The sequence below is a fragment of the Cottoperca gobio genome, chromosome 21 (assembly GCF_900634415.1).
Source record: "Cottoperca gobio chromosome 21, fCotGob3.1, whole genome shotgun sequence".
NCBI lineage: Eukaryota > Metazoa > Chordata > Actinopteri > Perciformes > Bovichtidae > Cottoperca > Cottoperca gobio.
Genome location: NC_041375.1, coordinates 23,767,891 through 23,781,384, shown reverse-complemented (window position 1 = coordinate 23,781,384; position 13,494 = coordinate 23,767,891). Strand labels below are relative to the sequence as shown.

The 13,494-nt window shown below is 39.0% G+C and overlaps 1 protein-coding gene across 1 annotated transcript; it reads left to right on the top strand.

Moving 5' to 3' along the window:
• The first annotated feature begins 274 nt into the window (after positions 1–274).
• hacd2 (3-hydroxyacyl-CoA dehydratase 2) lies at positions 275–12,222 on the top strand. The gene is made up of 7 exons (XM_029459469.1): positions 275–495; positions 2,378–2,495; positions 3,751–3,769; positions 5,256–5,344; positions 5,929–6,050; positions 7,461–7,639; positions 11,346–12,222. The coding sequence occupies exons 1-7, from the start codon at positions 371–373 to the stop codon at positions 11,426–11,428; spliced, it is 735 nt and encodes a 244-aa protein (XP_029315329.1). The 5' UTR covers positions 275–370; the 3' UTR covers positions 11,429–12,222.
• Positions 12,223–13,494: the final 1,272 nt, after the last annotated feature.

The window sequence follows — 13,494 nt, the reverse complement described above, 5'->3', positions numbered from 1 at the left end:
TTGTGTTATGGCCCTTTTCGTATAGCATGTGTGTAGTTTGGGACGCACAATAGGGGGCGCGCGTCTATCTAAGAGCATCATACTCTTAATACTGAGGAACTGACATATCTGATCGGATAGATCAGCTACATTATATTCACAGGTGGAAAAATGTCTAAACAATAATAATAAATACAGTTGAACATCCAAAGGAACGATTTTTAAGGTGATATTTGAGTGAGAGCGTCTCAAAGCGAAGGCGGAAGTACGGAGGAGTTTATCCTCTCGCTTCGGGACGACACTTCCGGGTCTGGCCCCCTGTTAGTTTCCTGACTCGGTGAACCTGACAGCTGAAATCGTCCAGGACCAAAGACCATTTAGGGTTGCAGTCATGTCGGCAGCTGCTCCGGGGACCACCAAGCCGGTCCACGGCGATGTAGCCGCGAAGAAAAAGAAGGGACCCGGTGCCCTGGCCACGGCCTACTTGGTCATTTACAACGTTGTTATGACAGCGGGGTATGTAGCGTGTTTCCTCGTGCTAATGCTGCTGTGTATGTGTGTGTGCGTTTTGTGAGTGTGTGTGTGCTTCGAGAAAGATATCACTAAATAATGGGAGCAAGATCTCCCAGTTGTAATGTTACACTGCTATTTTGGGATAATTAATCTGCACATTGTAGGTAGTTGTTGTAGGAAACTCTGCTAGCATGCTGTGTAGTGACATTACGTGTAGTTTGCTTCCCCAACGTCTAACGGCTAATCGAGATTAACGTCCCGCGTGCACCAGCACCTGGCGTGCACAGTAAGTGTGATTGACGGGTCTCCACCGTTTACAGTACAGAAATATTAAGACAGATGGTTTATTGTCTGCAGATTAACTCCAGAAAGTATGGGTTTTAATCTTGCATTGTTATATTATTTTTGCAGGGCATGTTTGTATGTTATTCATCAGAAAAGTTTAAAAAATCAAACAAATGACACAGAAATAATAATGAAAAATAATGTGCAGGGAGAGGAAAAAGAGACAGCGAAGGGCTTGTTGGTTACTTCTGCCTAAAATACCTAAATGTTTAGGTTATAACAGGAAAAACAACATTACTACAACATAATTAAACAGAGGTTATATTTGTATATGTGCTCTGTAGGACTTTAATTAAGATGTAGCCTAATAATAAGAAAAAAAGTTAAGATTAAACAATTAGTCGATTAATAGATTAGTCTCTGAAAGAAAAAATAATCTGTAAAAATGTCAAAGGTCAGTGAATAATTGACAACTCAAATTTGGGGATATGCTGCTTCTCGCTATTTTATTATTATCATCATATTTATTATATTTAAATAGAAAATCTTTGAGTTTTGGTCAGAACTTGTGATTTTCACTTTTTTTAACATTTCATAGGAAAAACAAATCTGTTAATTGAAAACCGATAATCATTAAAATAGCAGCAGTAGTTACTATCCCTATATCATTGGAAATTGTTAGTGGGAAGTTGAGTGAGAAGGAACCTGAGACTATGTTTGAAAATCAGAAATTATCAGAAATATATTTAGTAAATAAAAATACATGTTTGGAAAATATATATATAAAAAATTCCCAATTTTGTATCAATAAATAGAACAGTCTAACTCTGCTGATGGATTACATTTTGCATTTCAAATTATTACAGTTGGATTTGTATAAAACCAGACTTTATATTCACTAGACGTCAATTTCATAACCTCCATTGCCTGACCCAGATTCTTGCTGTAAATTAAAAAAGTAATTACCTTGAACTATAAACTGAGAAATCTCCCTGTGTGACTTTTATTGCACCGGTTTTTAGACTGTTGCACAATCGGATGGTGGGTGTTGTTTGCTCGCTGTTCCAACCAGTTCGGTCACTTTGTGAATGCCTCAGTATTGAAGGGCCACACAGTGCCTGCTTTGTATTGAGCGCTTGTTCGGGTGTCATACACGCACGTTTAATGCAGAGTCCGCATTCAGATGCTGACGTAGCGGCTAAGCAGGCGTAGTCCGTTTCTTCCCAACTGGCCCTGATGTCGACATTCATCCCTGCAGCTGACTGAGATTGAGGCCTAAAAGATAGAAGTCACAAACCAAAGTGTGAAGTGAAACCTGCTCACGTCTCCTGTAGTGACACTCTGGCAGCTCGTACGTATAATGCTCTGCAGCTGACCTCTGTGTAGAGGCGGACACGCTCATTCTGAATGCTATAATACATTGCATTGTGATATGCTTTACTAGAAATGCTGAAACGCTTATCAGGCAACACTTCTCCATCCATATTAACATTTTACACAGAATCCTTTATGTAAAACAGAAACCGTGCACAAGTCTACCACAGATGTCTGTTTCCATGAACATCTGTTTGATCTTTGATGCTCCTCCTCTGCCCTCCAGGTGGCTGGTGATCGCTGTGGGTCTGGTCAGAGCTTACCTGGCCAGAGGAAGCTACCACGGGCTGTACTACTCCATAGAGAAGCCTCTGAAGTTCTTTCAGACTGGAGCGATTCTGGAGGTGAGATGAGCTGGGAACAAAACAAATCTCACAATATATCTGATTAAATACAGTTTGTAATGTGCCAATATTCTAAAGATGACTAGTATTGCTCTTATTAGCATACGGCATCAAATGTTTACATTCAGGTATTAGGGATGCAACAATTGTTTAAACCTTTTATTAATCCACCGATAATGTTTTTAGGGCTCAATTGAGCAAAAAGTGACATTTTTCAATCTGTTCTGACCTTAAATGGATTTAAAAAATGACAATTTCCTCCCTAATCTACATATTCTGAGACATAAATGAACTGAGAACACCTGTCGGACAGTTACTGACTAACTCCTCTCAGAGTTTTAGACGTCTACTTTAAAACGAAAGTGTTTAAGCTTTGACCTCAAACCTTAATTAATACTTTTCCTCAGCAGAGGTCGCTGTCATCGACATGTTTTCTCCTTCTGATCATGATTTTTAATGATTTTACAGTACTACTGATGATTAAAGACGCATCTATCGATTGTCCACGCTGTGCACTGGAGTGAATGATTTATGGAAGATCAGTGTGAGGGTTTTGGTCCCGTAATGCATTAATGAACAAGAGTCTTGGATTCAGGTCTGCACGTTCACTGGTTTCCACAGAGCCTGTTACCTGCACAGTGTTTGTCATGTCCTCTATAATACCAGCCTGGCTGCACTGTTAAAGGCACGGCACCAACTGAGTATTTTATAATGACTTTTTATAAGATTTTAAACTAATAACAATATAGTGACTGAGATCAATGAAGTTTTTAAAGGGGAGTTTCTAAACTAGGTAAAAGAGGATTTTCTAGTTCCCTCACAAGTGTTAGAGTGTGCTCACACACACACACACACACACACACACACACACACACATACCATATGCAGACACTGACACGTACTGTATATAGGGCAGAGGGGGTGTTTCCCTGATCCTGTCCAGACACACTGTTTAACGTCAGTAACGTCAGACTAAGTGCACTACAGTATTTAGTTAATCTTTAACAGTAATATATTTACACACACTAAACACATCATGTAGAAACACTAAGTCCGTTTATTATATTACAGAGTACATTAAAAATAAATCTTTTCGTTACGTCTTGGGAATATTGATGATAATAATATTATACATTTTGATTAAATTAGATTTTACAAATCAATCTTAAAAAAATAATAATAAATGTAACAATCAATGTGTGTTGTAGGAGTTAAAATAAGTTGTTAATAAGTCTGTTGTCTTCTCCTCCCACAGATCCTGCACTGTGCTGTAGGTGAGTCTCTCCATCCTGTTACAGTAACACCTCATCAGCTGTCGTTACAATTCAACTTGTAAAAATGTTCATTTAAGATCTCTGTAATCACATTTTTGCTTTAATGGTTTAAGTACTTGAGATATTTGGTTATATGAAACCACTAATCTAAAGTTTAGATTTTAAATATGAGTTCACAACTCAAATTCAAAATTTCACAATTTTAAGTGAAGTCTGAATTAAAGTTATTATTCGACTAACTATATTTAAAGTAGAGGTGCGTACGGGCAGACACTTGAATACAGAGCAGGCTCTTGGTTTTTCCTTTAATATTTAAACTATTAACATATTTGTGAAGCTTCCAACGAGTTTTAATTTGACAAATCAAATTTGTGCATCACCGTGCATCACCGTGCATCACCGTGCATCACCGAGCATCACCGTGCATCACCGCGCATCACCGTGCATCACCGTGCATCACCGTGCATCACCGCGCATCACATCACCGCGCATCACCGCGCATCACCGCGCATCATCGTGCATCATCGTGCATCATCGTGCATCACCGCGCATCACCGTGCATCATCGACTGTCAGGATCTGAAACTATCATTTGGACTCTTCTAAACAGAATCCTAGAGCTCCATATCTCAACTCATTGTGACCAGTGTGCTTAGCACCGGCTTGTATCTTTTTAAATTATGATTCCCACTGGTCACGTTGTAATAATGACTCACCAGATTGCATTTGTATCTCACATGTAAATGTGTACAGACAAACAGAAGCTTTTCATATTTGAAGTGTTTGCCAAAGAGAGCAGAGAAGCTGTTTGTTTCGTGGTGTTAATGTGTGAGGAGAGAGCGACTCACAGTCCGTTCTCTTCATTACCTCGGCTTAAAGAAAGATTATCGAGGCTCCCTGTAGCTGCTGCAGAGCAAACACACACACACACACACACACACACACACACACACACACACACACACACACACACGCAGCTCTATGTTCCTCTCTACTGGCCAGATGAAGACACTGCATCAACATTCAGAACTCAAAGTCTCTAATGAAACATTTTCTACCAACATGTTGTCCGGTGTATTTAGTCGTGTGGCACATTTAATATTCCCAGTTAGGAATTTATTTGTCAGATTATTCTGACACCACATGCAGCACAAATACCGTATTTCGCAATATTAATGAAAGTGAAACATATTGTGCGTGTCCGCTCTGTGGTTCGAATCCAGTCCAAACCTTCATGGGTTTGTGACCCACGCTCCACCCTTCACCCTTCCACCAGGTTTCATGAAAATCGCGCTCGTATTTTTTCCCCGTAATCCTGCTGACAAACTGAGCCAAACACATCACCTCCCAAATAGATGACGTTCATAATTAAAATGCTTTTTGTTGAACATGTCCTGATAAATTCAGCGTTATCCTAACTCACACGTGTACCGTCTACCAGCACTCCTGCATCCTTACAAGTCTTTGTATTTTGTCTCATTTCCCAGGAATCGTACCGTCGTCTGTGGTCCTGACTGGATTCCAGGTCATGTCCCGGGTCTTCCTCACGTGGGCCGTCACACACAGCGTCAGAGAGGTGCGATGAGCTAATCTCTGTTTTTCTAACGTATGCACATCAGTCTTAGTTGCGTAGCACATAATGGACTTTGGTATGACAAAGCAATGTAAAAGATTCATGTTCAAAAGTGACCCGTTGATGTGCTGTTTGCCCTGTCGATAGATCGGAGACGAGTACATGTGTAAGTAACGTCAGACGGTCTTGCTGTCGGGTTGCAGGAATGAATCTGCTGACTTTTAATGTTGTGAATAATGTCTCATGATTTCTTTGTGTGTGTTATTGTATGATGCTGCACTGACATTCTTCTCAAGCTCTTTCCCTCTTATGCCAGTGTGTGCGTGTGTGTGTGCGTGTGCGTGTGTGTTGAAACTGTATTTAGACTGAGTGTGTGATAAGAAGTTAACATCATATTTGCGTTGGTTTGAACCTAATATCTGAGGGTGGCGACCATCTGCCTGCAGTGTGATCTGATCTGTGAGCGTCTGAAACAAACAGCATGCTTCTGCAATAAGAAGTGTAGATTAGAACGCAGCAGCATGATGCAAGCCCGCCTGTCCCTCTGTCCTCCTCCCCGTCATCGTGTGTGTGTGTTCACTCCGCAGGTGCAGAGTGAGGACAGCGTGCTGCTGTTTGTCACGGCCTGGACCATCACAGAGATCATCCGCTACTCCTTCTACACCTTCAGCCTCCTCAATCACCTGCCATACCTCATCAAATGGGCAAGGTAGGAAAGTCAACCTGAGAGTCAGAGCAGGAGACATTTGTATTTAACTTCACCTGCTGACGATGAACAATCGGTGCAAAACTTGGTTTCATAAGAGCCTCAATACTTGATACTGAACGAATAAATTAATTCTGCCAGTTTGAGGTTTGCACTTGAGAATGTGTAATGTTTTGTTAACTTCTATCTGAAACATTTCTTTATTTAAAGTCATGATTTTATCCTATTTTACTCCATTGGGGCGGATGATGATTTTCATTATTGAATCATTTGTCCATTAAGCGTTTAGTTTGTAAAATGAGAAAGAAGTAGGACGAAAAGTTTTATTTTCTGAAAAATATTTAATTAATCTATTATTAAGTTTTTGCGAAAGATAACTTGTTACGCTGCTGTTCACATTACCTCATCTGAACCTTACAGCAGATGTGTGACTATACTCATAAAAAGGTTCAGGAGGTTGTTTTGAAAAGTGTTTCTCTCACAAAGATAATTTTTTATCACTTTTAAACTCGAATATTTATCTAAGAAAAACAGAAAATCACCATAAGAATCTCCCGTTCGTCTCTTTCTGCATCTTCAACAAGGCAACCGTTGTTGAGTGCCTCCCTCCCCGCGGTCTTTGTTGCTAGGTAGCGAATGAGACCGTCGCTATACTGGTGTTCGACAGTCGGATTGAGTCGCACACTTAGAGGCAGAACAATTGGAGAGTCGAGTGAGGGATCAGAGAAGACCGTCGCTGGGTTTGAAGTGCTAGTTAAGGAACTTTTGAAAAGGAGTTCAGTTCTATCATCTGTACACGCCAGCTTCTTCTTCTCTCTCCTCAAAAGACCCGACGCTCCAACAGGTGTATGATTAAACATTTAGAAGCATGCCGAGGCGGTGCTACTTCCTCTCTATTAGCAGCACATTGATTGCCTGATTGGTTTATGATTTGTGTCGGCTGTTTGCTCCACTTTCTCACAACAGCTGCAACAACTTTGGGATTTAAAACTGTGAATGCAGCCTTTTAACGACTGCGTAGTATCTCTGTCAACAGTTGTTACTTAAATACATAGTTCTAGAGTTACATGTCCTTCCACGCACGGCTTTTTTTAAGGACAGCCATTGGTCAGTGTTTTAGTTTCTGGTTTACTTGCTCTACTTGTTTCGGAGCCTGAGCTCGTTCTCAAACATTCCTCAAGAAAAATGTTTCTTGTGTTGCTGCCTCTGGCAACTATTTATATTTCCTTCTTCCCCTGTGTTCTTAACATGCACCAAGTTTCAAAAAGTATAACAGCCAAATCCATATGATGCACATCTCCCTCAGTGCTCGTTACATCAGCGGTGCCGGCCTCCTCTCATGTTTCCGAATCGATGAATGTGATTGATCATTTATCTCCTCTGCTTCCTCTTTCACAAACCCGTCTGCTGCAGGTACACCTTCTTCTTTGCGCTGTATCCCATGGGAGTGACGGGGGAACTGCTGACCATCTACGCGGCGCTGCCGTACGTGCAGAAGACGGGCCTGTACTCCGTCACGCTGCCCAACAAGTACAACTTCTCTTTCGACTACCACAGCTTCCTCATCCTCATCATGATCTCCTACATTCCCCGTAAGTCAACGAGCAGACTTTGAGATGATATTGTGCTTTAAATCACAAATATGCAGAAGTTCATTGCATTTGAAGAAAAGACCAATTGAAGACATTTTCCTTTCCTAGTAATAATAATCTTTATTTGTATAGCACCTTTCATACAACATGCATAGTACTAAATTAGACAGAATAAGAGCATTTACAGTACAATAATCACAGTGTTGATGTGAATGAGTGTGACATAGCATTACAAATAGTATAAAATAGCAACAATGAGTTTAAAGTGTCATAAAATAGCAGCATTAAAGATGATATATCACCATTAAAAGGCTAAAGTAAAGAGATATAAAATATCACCATTAAAAGGCTAAAGTAAAGAAATATAAAATATCACTATTAAAAGGCTAAAGTAAAGAGATATAAAATATCACTATTAAAAGGCTAAAGTAAAGAGATATAAAATATCACTATTAAAAGGCTAAAGTGAAGAGATATAAAATATCACCATTAAAAGGCTAAAGTAAAGAGATATAAAATATCACCATTAAAAGGCTAAAGTAAAGAGATATAAAATATCACCATTAAAAGGCTAAAGTAAAGAAATATAAAATATCACCATTAAAAGGCTAAAGTAAAGAAATATAAAATATCACTATTAAAAGGCTAAAGTAAAGAGATATAAAATATCACTATTAAAAGGCTAAAGTGAAGAGATATAAAATATCACCATTAAAAGGCTAAAGTAAAGAGATATAAAATATCACCATTAAAAGGCTAAAGTAAAGAGATATAAAATATCACCATTAAAAGGCTAAAGTAAAGAGATATAAAATATCACCATTAAAAGGCTAAAGTAAAGAAATATAAAATATCACCATTAAAAGGCTAAAGTAAAGAGATATAAAATATCACTATTAAAAGGCTAAAGTAAAGAGATATAAAATATCACCATTAAAAAGCTAAAGTAAAGATATATAAAATATCAGTATTAACCCTTTAACACCTAAGCCAAAAAAGCCTCAACATTTTCGTATGGACTTTTTTGCTTATTTTGACTATAAAAAAGGTTAGGAAATGTCCTGTGAGTAAGTGCTTTTGCCCATTTTCCAACAATAACTGGAACTTTCCATATCTGGCAGTCATTTACAATTTATTGCATGTTATGAGAGTGTAATAACAGTTTAAAATGAAGAGAAATACAAAAGCGGAATTTGAGTTTAGTGGTTTAGTGAACAAAAAACACAGCAAATGTACATGAATAAGAGATTTAACATGTTACATTTGAAGTTTGAGATGTATACAACTATATCCAGTAAAAGTTTTGAGTCTTTTACTCTTACATCTGCAAAAACAGGCCATAAAATGGAAAATATGTCCAGGCGTTTTTCCCCACACAGGGTAATTCTCTCCTCTCTGAGTGTCCCTTCACATGCAGAGGTCTTGGTGGTACTGCCAGTGAATGTTCCTGTTGCTCCTGTTTTCTCTGGGTCACATATGAAGATTAGATCAAATGGCCATGAACAGTCTGGAGACATGACAGTGGCAGGGAATGACACATGGAAAATGGTTTGCTTACACCAAAAGTTGCTCATCTTTGTGCAGGTCCAAAAATGAAATGTACAGCAACATGCCTGTGGACTTCTTCATTTCTTCTGGAGTTATTTCAGTCCAGATGAACTGTCTCCCTCTCTCCAGGCTTTTGGCTGCATTCTTGTTTGTGTATTCAGAGAGGAGTTTGAAAACTGCAGCATCAAAGTGGGAATAAATGTCACCTGGTGCTGGGTTTCCCATATCGAGAGGGGGTTGGGCGCCTGGGGTGGTTGAGGGACTCCATCATCGGGCTCTGCCTCAGTCTGCCATCTTGTGGTGTGATGTGGTGAGGGGCTTCTGTGTCTGACAGCGTCACCAGATCATCCAGCATCCCTACAGCTCCATCTACAGGCCTGAATGTGATCTCTGGTGACACCTTGTGATCTCTGGTAACACCTCGTGATCTCTGGTAACACCTCCTCCTCTCCAGCTAAAGCTTGTACACAGCCTCGGCTAGGACGCAGGCTACTTGAAGAAGACGCGCACATTTACGCATATAAAGTACAATTACACACCTAGTACAATCTTACAGACTTGGTACACTGTTCTAAACAAGGCACAACGCTATACAAGTGTTGATTTACATACCATCTTGCTTCCATTTGAATTCAATCCGCTGTTTTCCGGCTCTATTTCTCCGCTGTGTTGTTTGTGTCTCTCCAGCGCTCTGTGTGTATTCGCTCACAACGAAGGCGCTGTTTCGCGGGCTTCCGGAGGGCCGTAAGTGAAGTTACCGTAATGAGTCGATATATGCCGTAAAGCGCAGAGTCTCAGCTTTCAGAAACCGTTGAAATTCTTTCGATTGCGCAAACTTTGACATAGTTACGGTAATCCAAAGTTTTGCTTGCAAAATGTGTCGTCGACGACACATTCGGTGTTAAAGGGTTAAAAGGCTAAAGTAAAGAGATATAAAATATCACTATTAAAAGGGTAAAGTAAAGAGATATAAAATATCACCATTAAAAGGCTAAAGTAAAGAGATATAAAATATCACTATTAAAAGGGTAAAGTAAAGAGATATAAAATATCACTATTAAAAGGCTAAAGTAAAGAGATATAAAATATCACTATTAAAAGGGTAAAGTAAAGAGATATAAAATATCACTATTAAAAGACTAAAGTAAAGAGATATAAAATATCACTATTAAAAGGGTAAAGTAAAGAGATATAAAATATCACTATTAAAAGACTAAAGTAAAGAGATATAAAATATCACTATTAAAAGGCTAAAGTAAAGAGATATAAAATATCACGATTAAAAGACTAAAGTAAAGAGATATAAAATATCACTATTAAAAGGGTAAAGTAAAGAGATATAAAATATCACTATTAAAAGGCTAAAGTAAAGAGATATAAAATATCACTATTAAAAGGGTAAAGTAAAGAGATATAAAATATCACTATTAAAAGACTAAAGTAAAGAGATATAAAATATCACTATTAAAAGGCTAAAGTAAAGAGATATAAAATATCACGATTAAAAGACTAAAGTAAAGAGATATAAAATATCACTATTAAAAGGGTAAAGTAAAGAGATATAAAATATCACTATTAAAAGACTAAAGTAAAGAGATATAAAATATCACTATTAAAAGGCTAAAGTAAAGAGATATGTCTTCAGTTTACTTGTGAAGATATTGAGTGAGCTTGCCTCCCTAATGTCTGCAGGTAAAGTGTTCCAGAGCTTTGGTGCATAATGGCAAAAGGCTGCATCCCCAATTTTCTTTTGGATGTTTCTGGGAACATTTAATAAACCAGTAGTGGATGATCGTAATGTTCTTGGGGGCACATAGTTTATTAGAGAGTTGGCAGTGTAACTTGGTGCGGTTCCATTTAGGGCTTTGTATACAAGAAGGAGGACCTTAAAATCAATTCTAAAAGTTAGTGGAAGCCAGTGTAGAGCGGCTAACACTGGACTGATGTGGTCTCTACTCTTGGTTCTCGTCAGCAGCCTCGCTGCAGCGTTTTGGATGAGCTGAAGTCTCTCCAGTGTTTTGTTTGGGCGGCCGGTAAAGAGTGCATTACAGTAATCGAGTCAGCCTGAGATAAAAGCATGGATCAGTTTTTCAGCGTCCTTTTGATTTATAAATTGTCTGATTTGAGCTATATTTCTACCTCCCCCCCCCCCCTCCAGTCTTCCCCCAGCTTTACTTCCACATGATACGACAGAGGAAGAAGGTGCTGGGCCACGTGGAAGACTACAGCAAAGTGGAGTGAGCCAAGCAGCATTCAGACACGTGTGATGAAGGGAAGAGAAACCAAAACAACCAACAGAAGAGGAACAAAATCATGTCTGCTTAAAGAAGCGTGAGCCTTGCAGGAGCTCAAATTATCAAGCAACTTAATTTCTTTCCCCAGCTGATCATGAACGAACTGCCGGTTCTTTTGTATTTTTCGTTGTCGTTTTTATTTATGAACAAACGTAGGTTACTTTGTGTTTAGTCGGGGAGCCTGCAGCTGTGAAGAAACTGTACCCTGGATACAGATGAGCTGCTGTCTGAGCGCGGTGCAGCTGAGTGACGCACCAATAGAATCGATAACCTCCTTTTTAAAAGTCACTATAGAAAATCCCTTTATAGATTTCTCCCCTTCGCTCTCTTTAGAGAAGCAGTTTTGCTTTACTAGGACATAGAAAGAATAACGTGAAGACTAAAACTAGCTTGTAGGTTTTGCATATACAGTGTTTGTCGGTGCAAACTGGTCTTCTCTCATTCATTTCACTCTGACATTTCTAATTAAGTTCAATAAACCTTTTTCCATTCTGTGCTTGCATGGTTCTCCATCAGTTCTCTTGTGTTTGCTTGGATGTGGTTCTGACTTCTGTCACATTGGATGTGTTGACAGAGATGTCTTTTGATTTCCTCATTGTTTGATGTTCAGGTGTTTTATACATTAATGCGCTGTAGCCGGTGTGTGTGTTTGCGTCACACATCCTTCCCTCTTCTCTTCATGCCGTTGCATTTTCCTTTTACATTTTAGTATTTTAAACTCTAATAAAGTGAAACTTTATACTTTATACACTTTCATTCAAGCTTTATTAGCCTTCACTCCATCTTTAATTAGTAAAGAGGTCAGTGTGTTTTATAAACGGGATGTTAATACAAAATAACAATTAAGACCTCATGACTTAAGTTACTTAAGTACATTTAGTAAAAGAAACAGCAGAACATAAAGTAGCAACAGTGTTTTCTGATGAGCTTTTATATGTAACAAACTGCATCGTAGCCCAAATATATGTTGGATGTTCAACTTTATGGACCTTTATTTTGAAATACAGAATGATATTGCTATACATAAAAGTGGTGGTCATTAATTTACAGTTATTTCAGCTGAAATACTCCTCAAAGTGGCACAAGAGGGAATAAATAGTGCTCGAGAAGGTAGCAAACTGGGATCTGAATTCAATTAGTGAGCTTGTAGTCATTCCTTTTCAATGAGGGGAATCTAATAACGTACAGTACAAACTGAATCATACTTTTTATTGTTGTTGTACTCGTCATATATTTGATGCACATTTCATAATGTTTACATTTGTGACATTTTGGAGTTGTAATCCTGAATGCTTGATATTTATTTTGTGTCTCAGTTGCAGAGAGTAAATATTCCTTTACTGACCTCTTTTAGTTGAAACTTTAACTCCGCTTCCCTTCTGAGTTTGTTTCACTGCAGCAAAGCGAGAGCTTCAGCCACTGGAGGTCAGCAGAAACAAGCTTTTCACTTTAAATTACTCTTTAAATGCTCTGTTCATTACAAGGAGCATCTTGTCACAGACCTCCAGATATCTGGGGATGCAGATAGTTTTGGTTGTATTTGAGATGCACACTCATCTGAGATGTCTGCCTGCAGGCCAGTAGATTGGAAGGTAAATGAAACATAACGTAGAAGAAGTTTAACAGCAACATTGATGTCTAGTCAGTCCCTGTTTTCAGACGTTGCCAGACTCCCTTTTTGAAGCCGAAAGAAGTCACTCGTCATGCAGTGCGTAATGTAATTAGTTACAACTGTGGTTGATAAGTCATGTGAAATACTTCATCTGTGGTTTCGCCCTAACCCAGTGTGCCCTTCCCTGCAGGGTCTCTGTATCCCCCCAGAGACTCTGTATCCCTGCAGGGTCTCTGTATCCCTGCAGGGTCTCTGTATCCCCCCCAGAGACTCTGTATCCCTGCAGGGTCTCTGTATCCCCCCCAGAGGCTCTGTATTCCTGCAGGGGTCTCGTCCCCAGTTCCAGAAGCGCTGCTCTGCATCGTCCACCTAATAAGCTTCTAATAGCTTTGAGTAGTTCC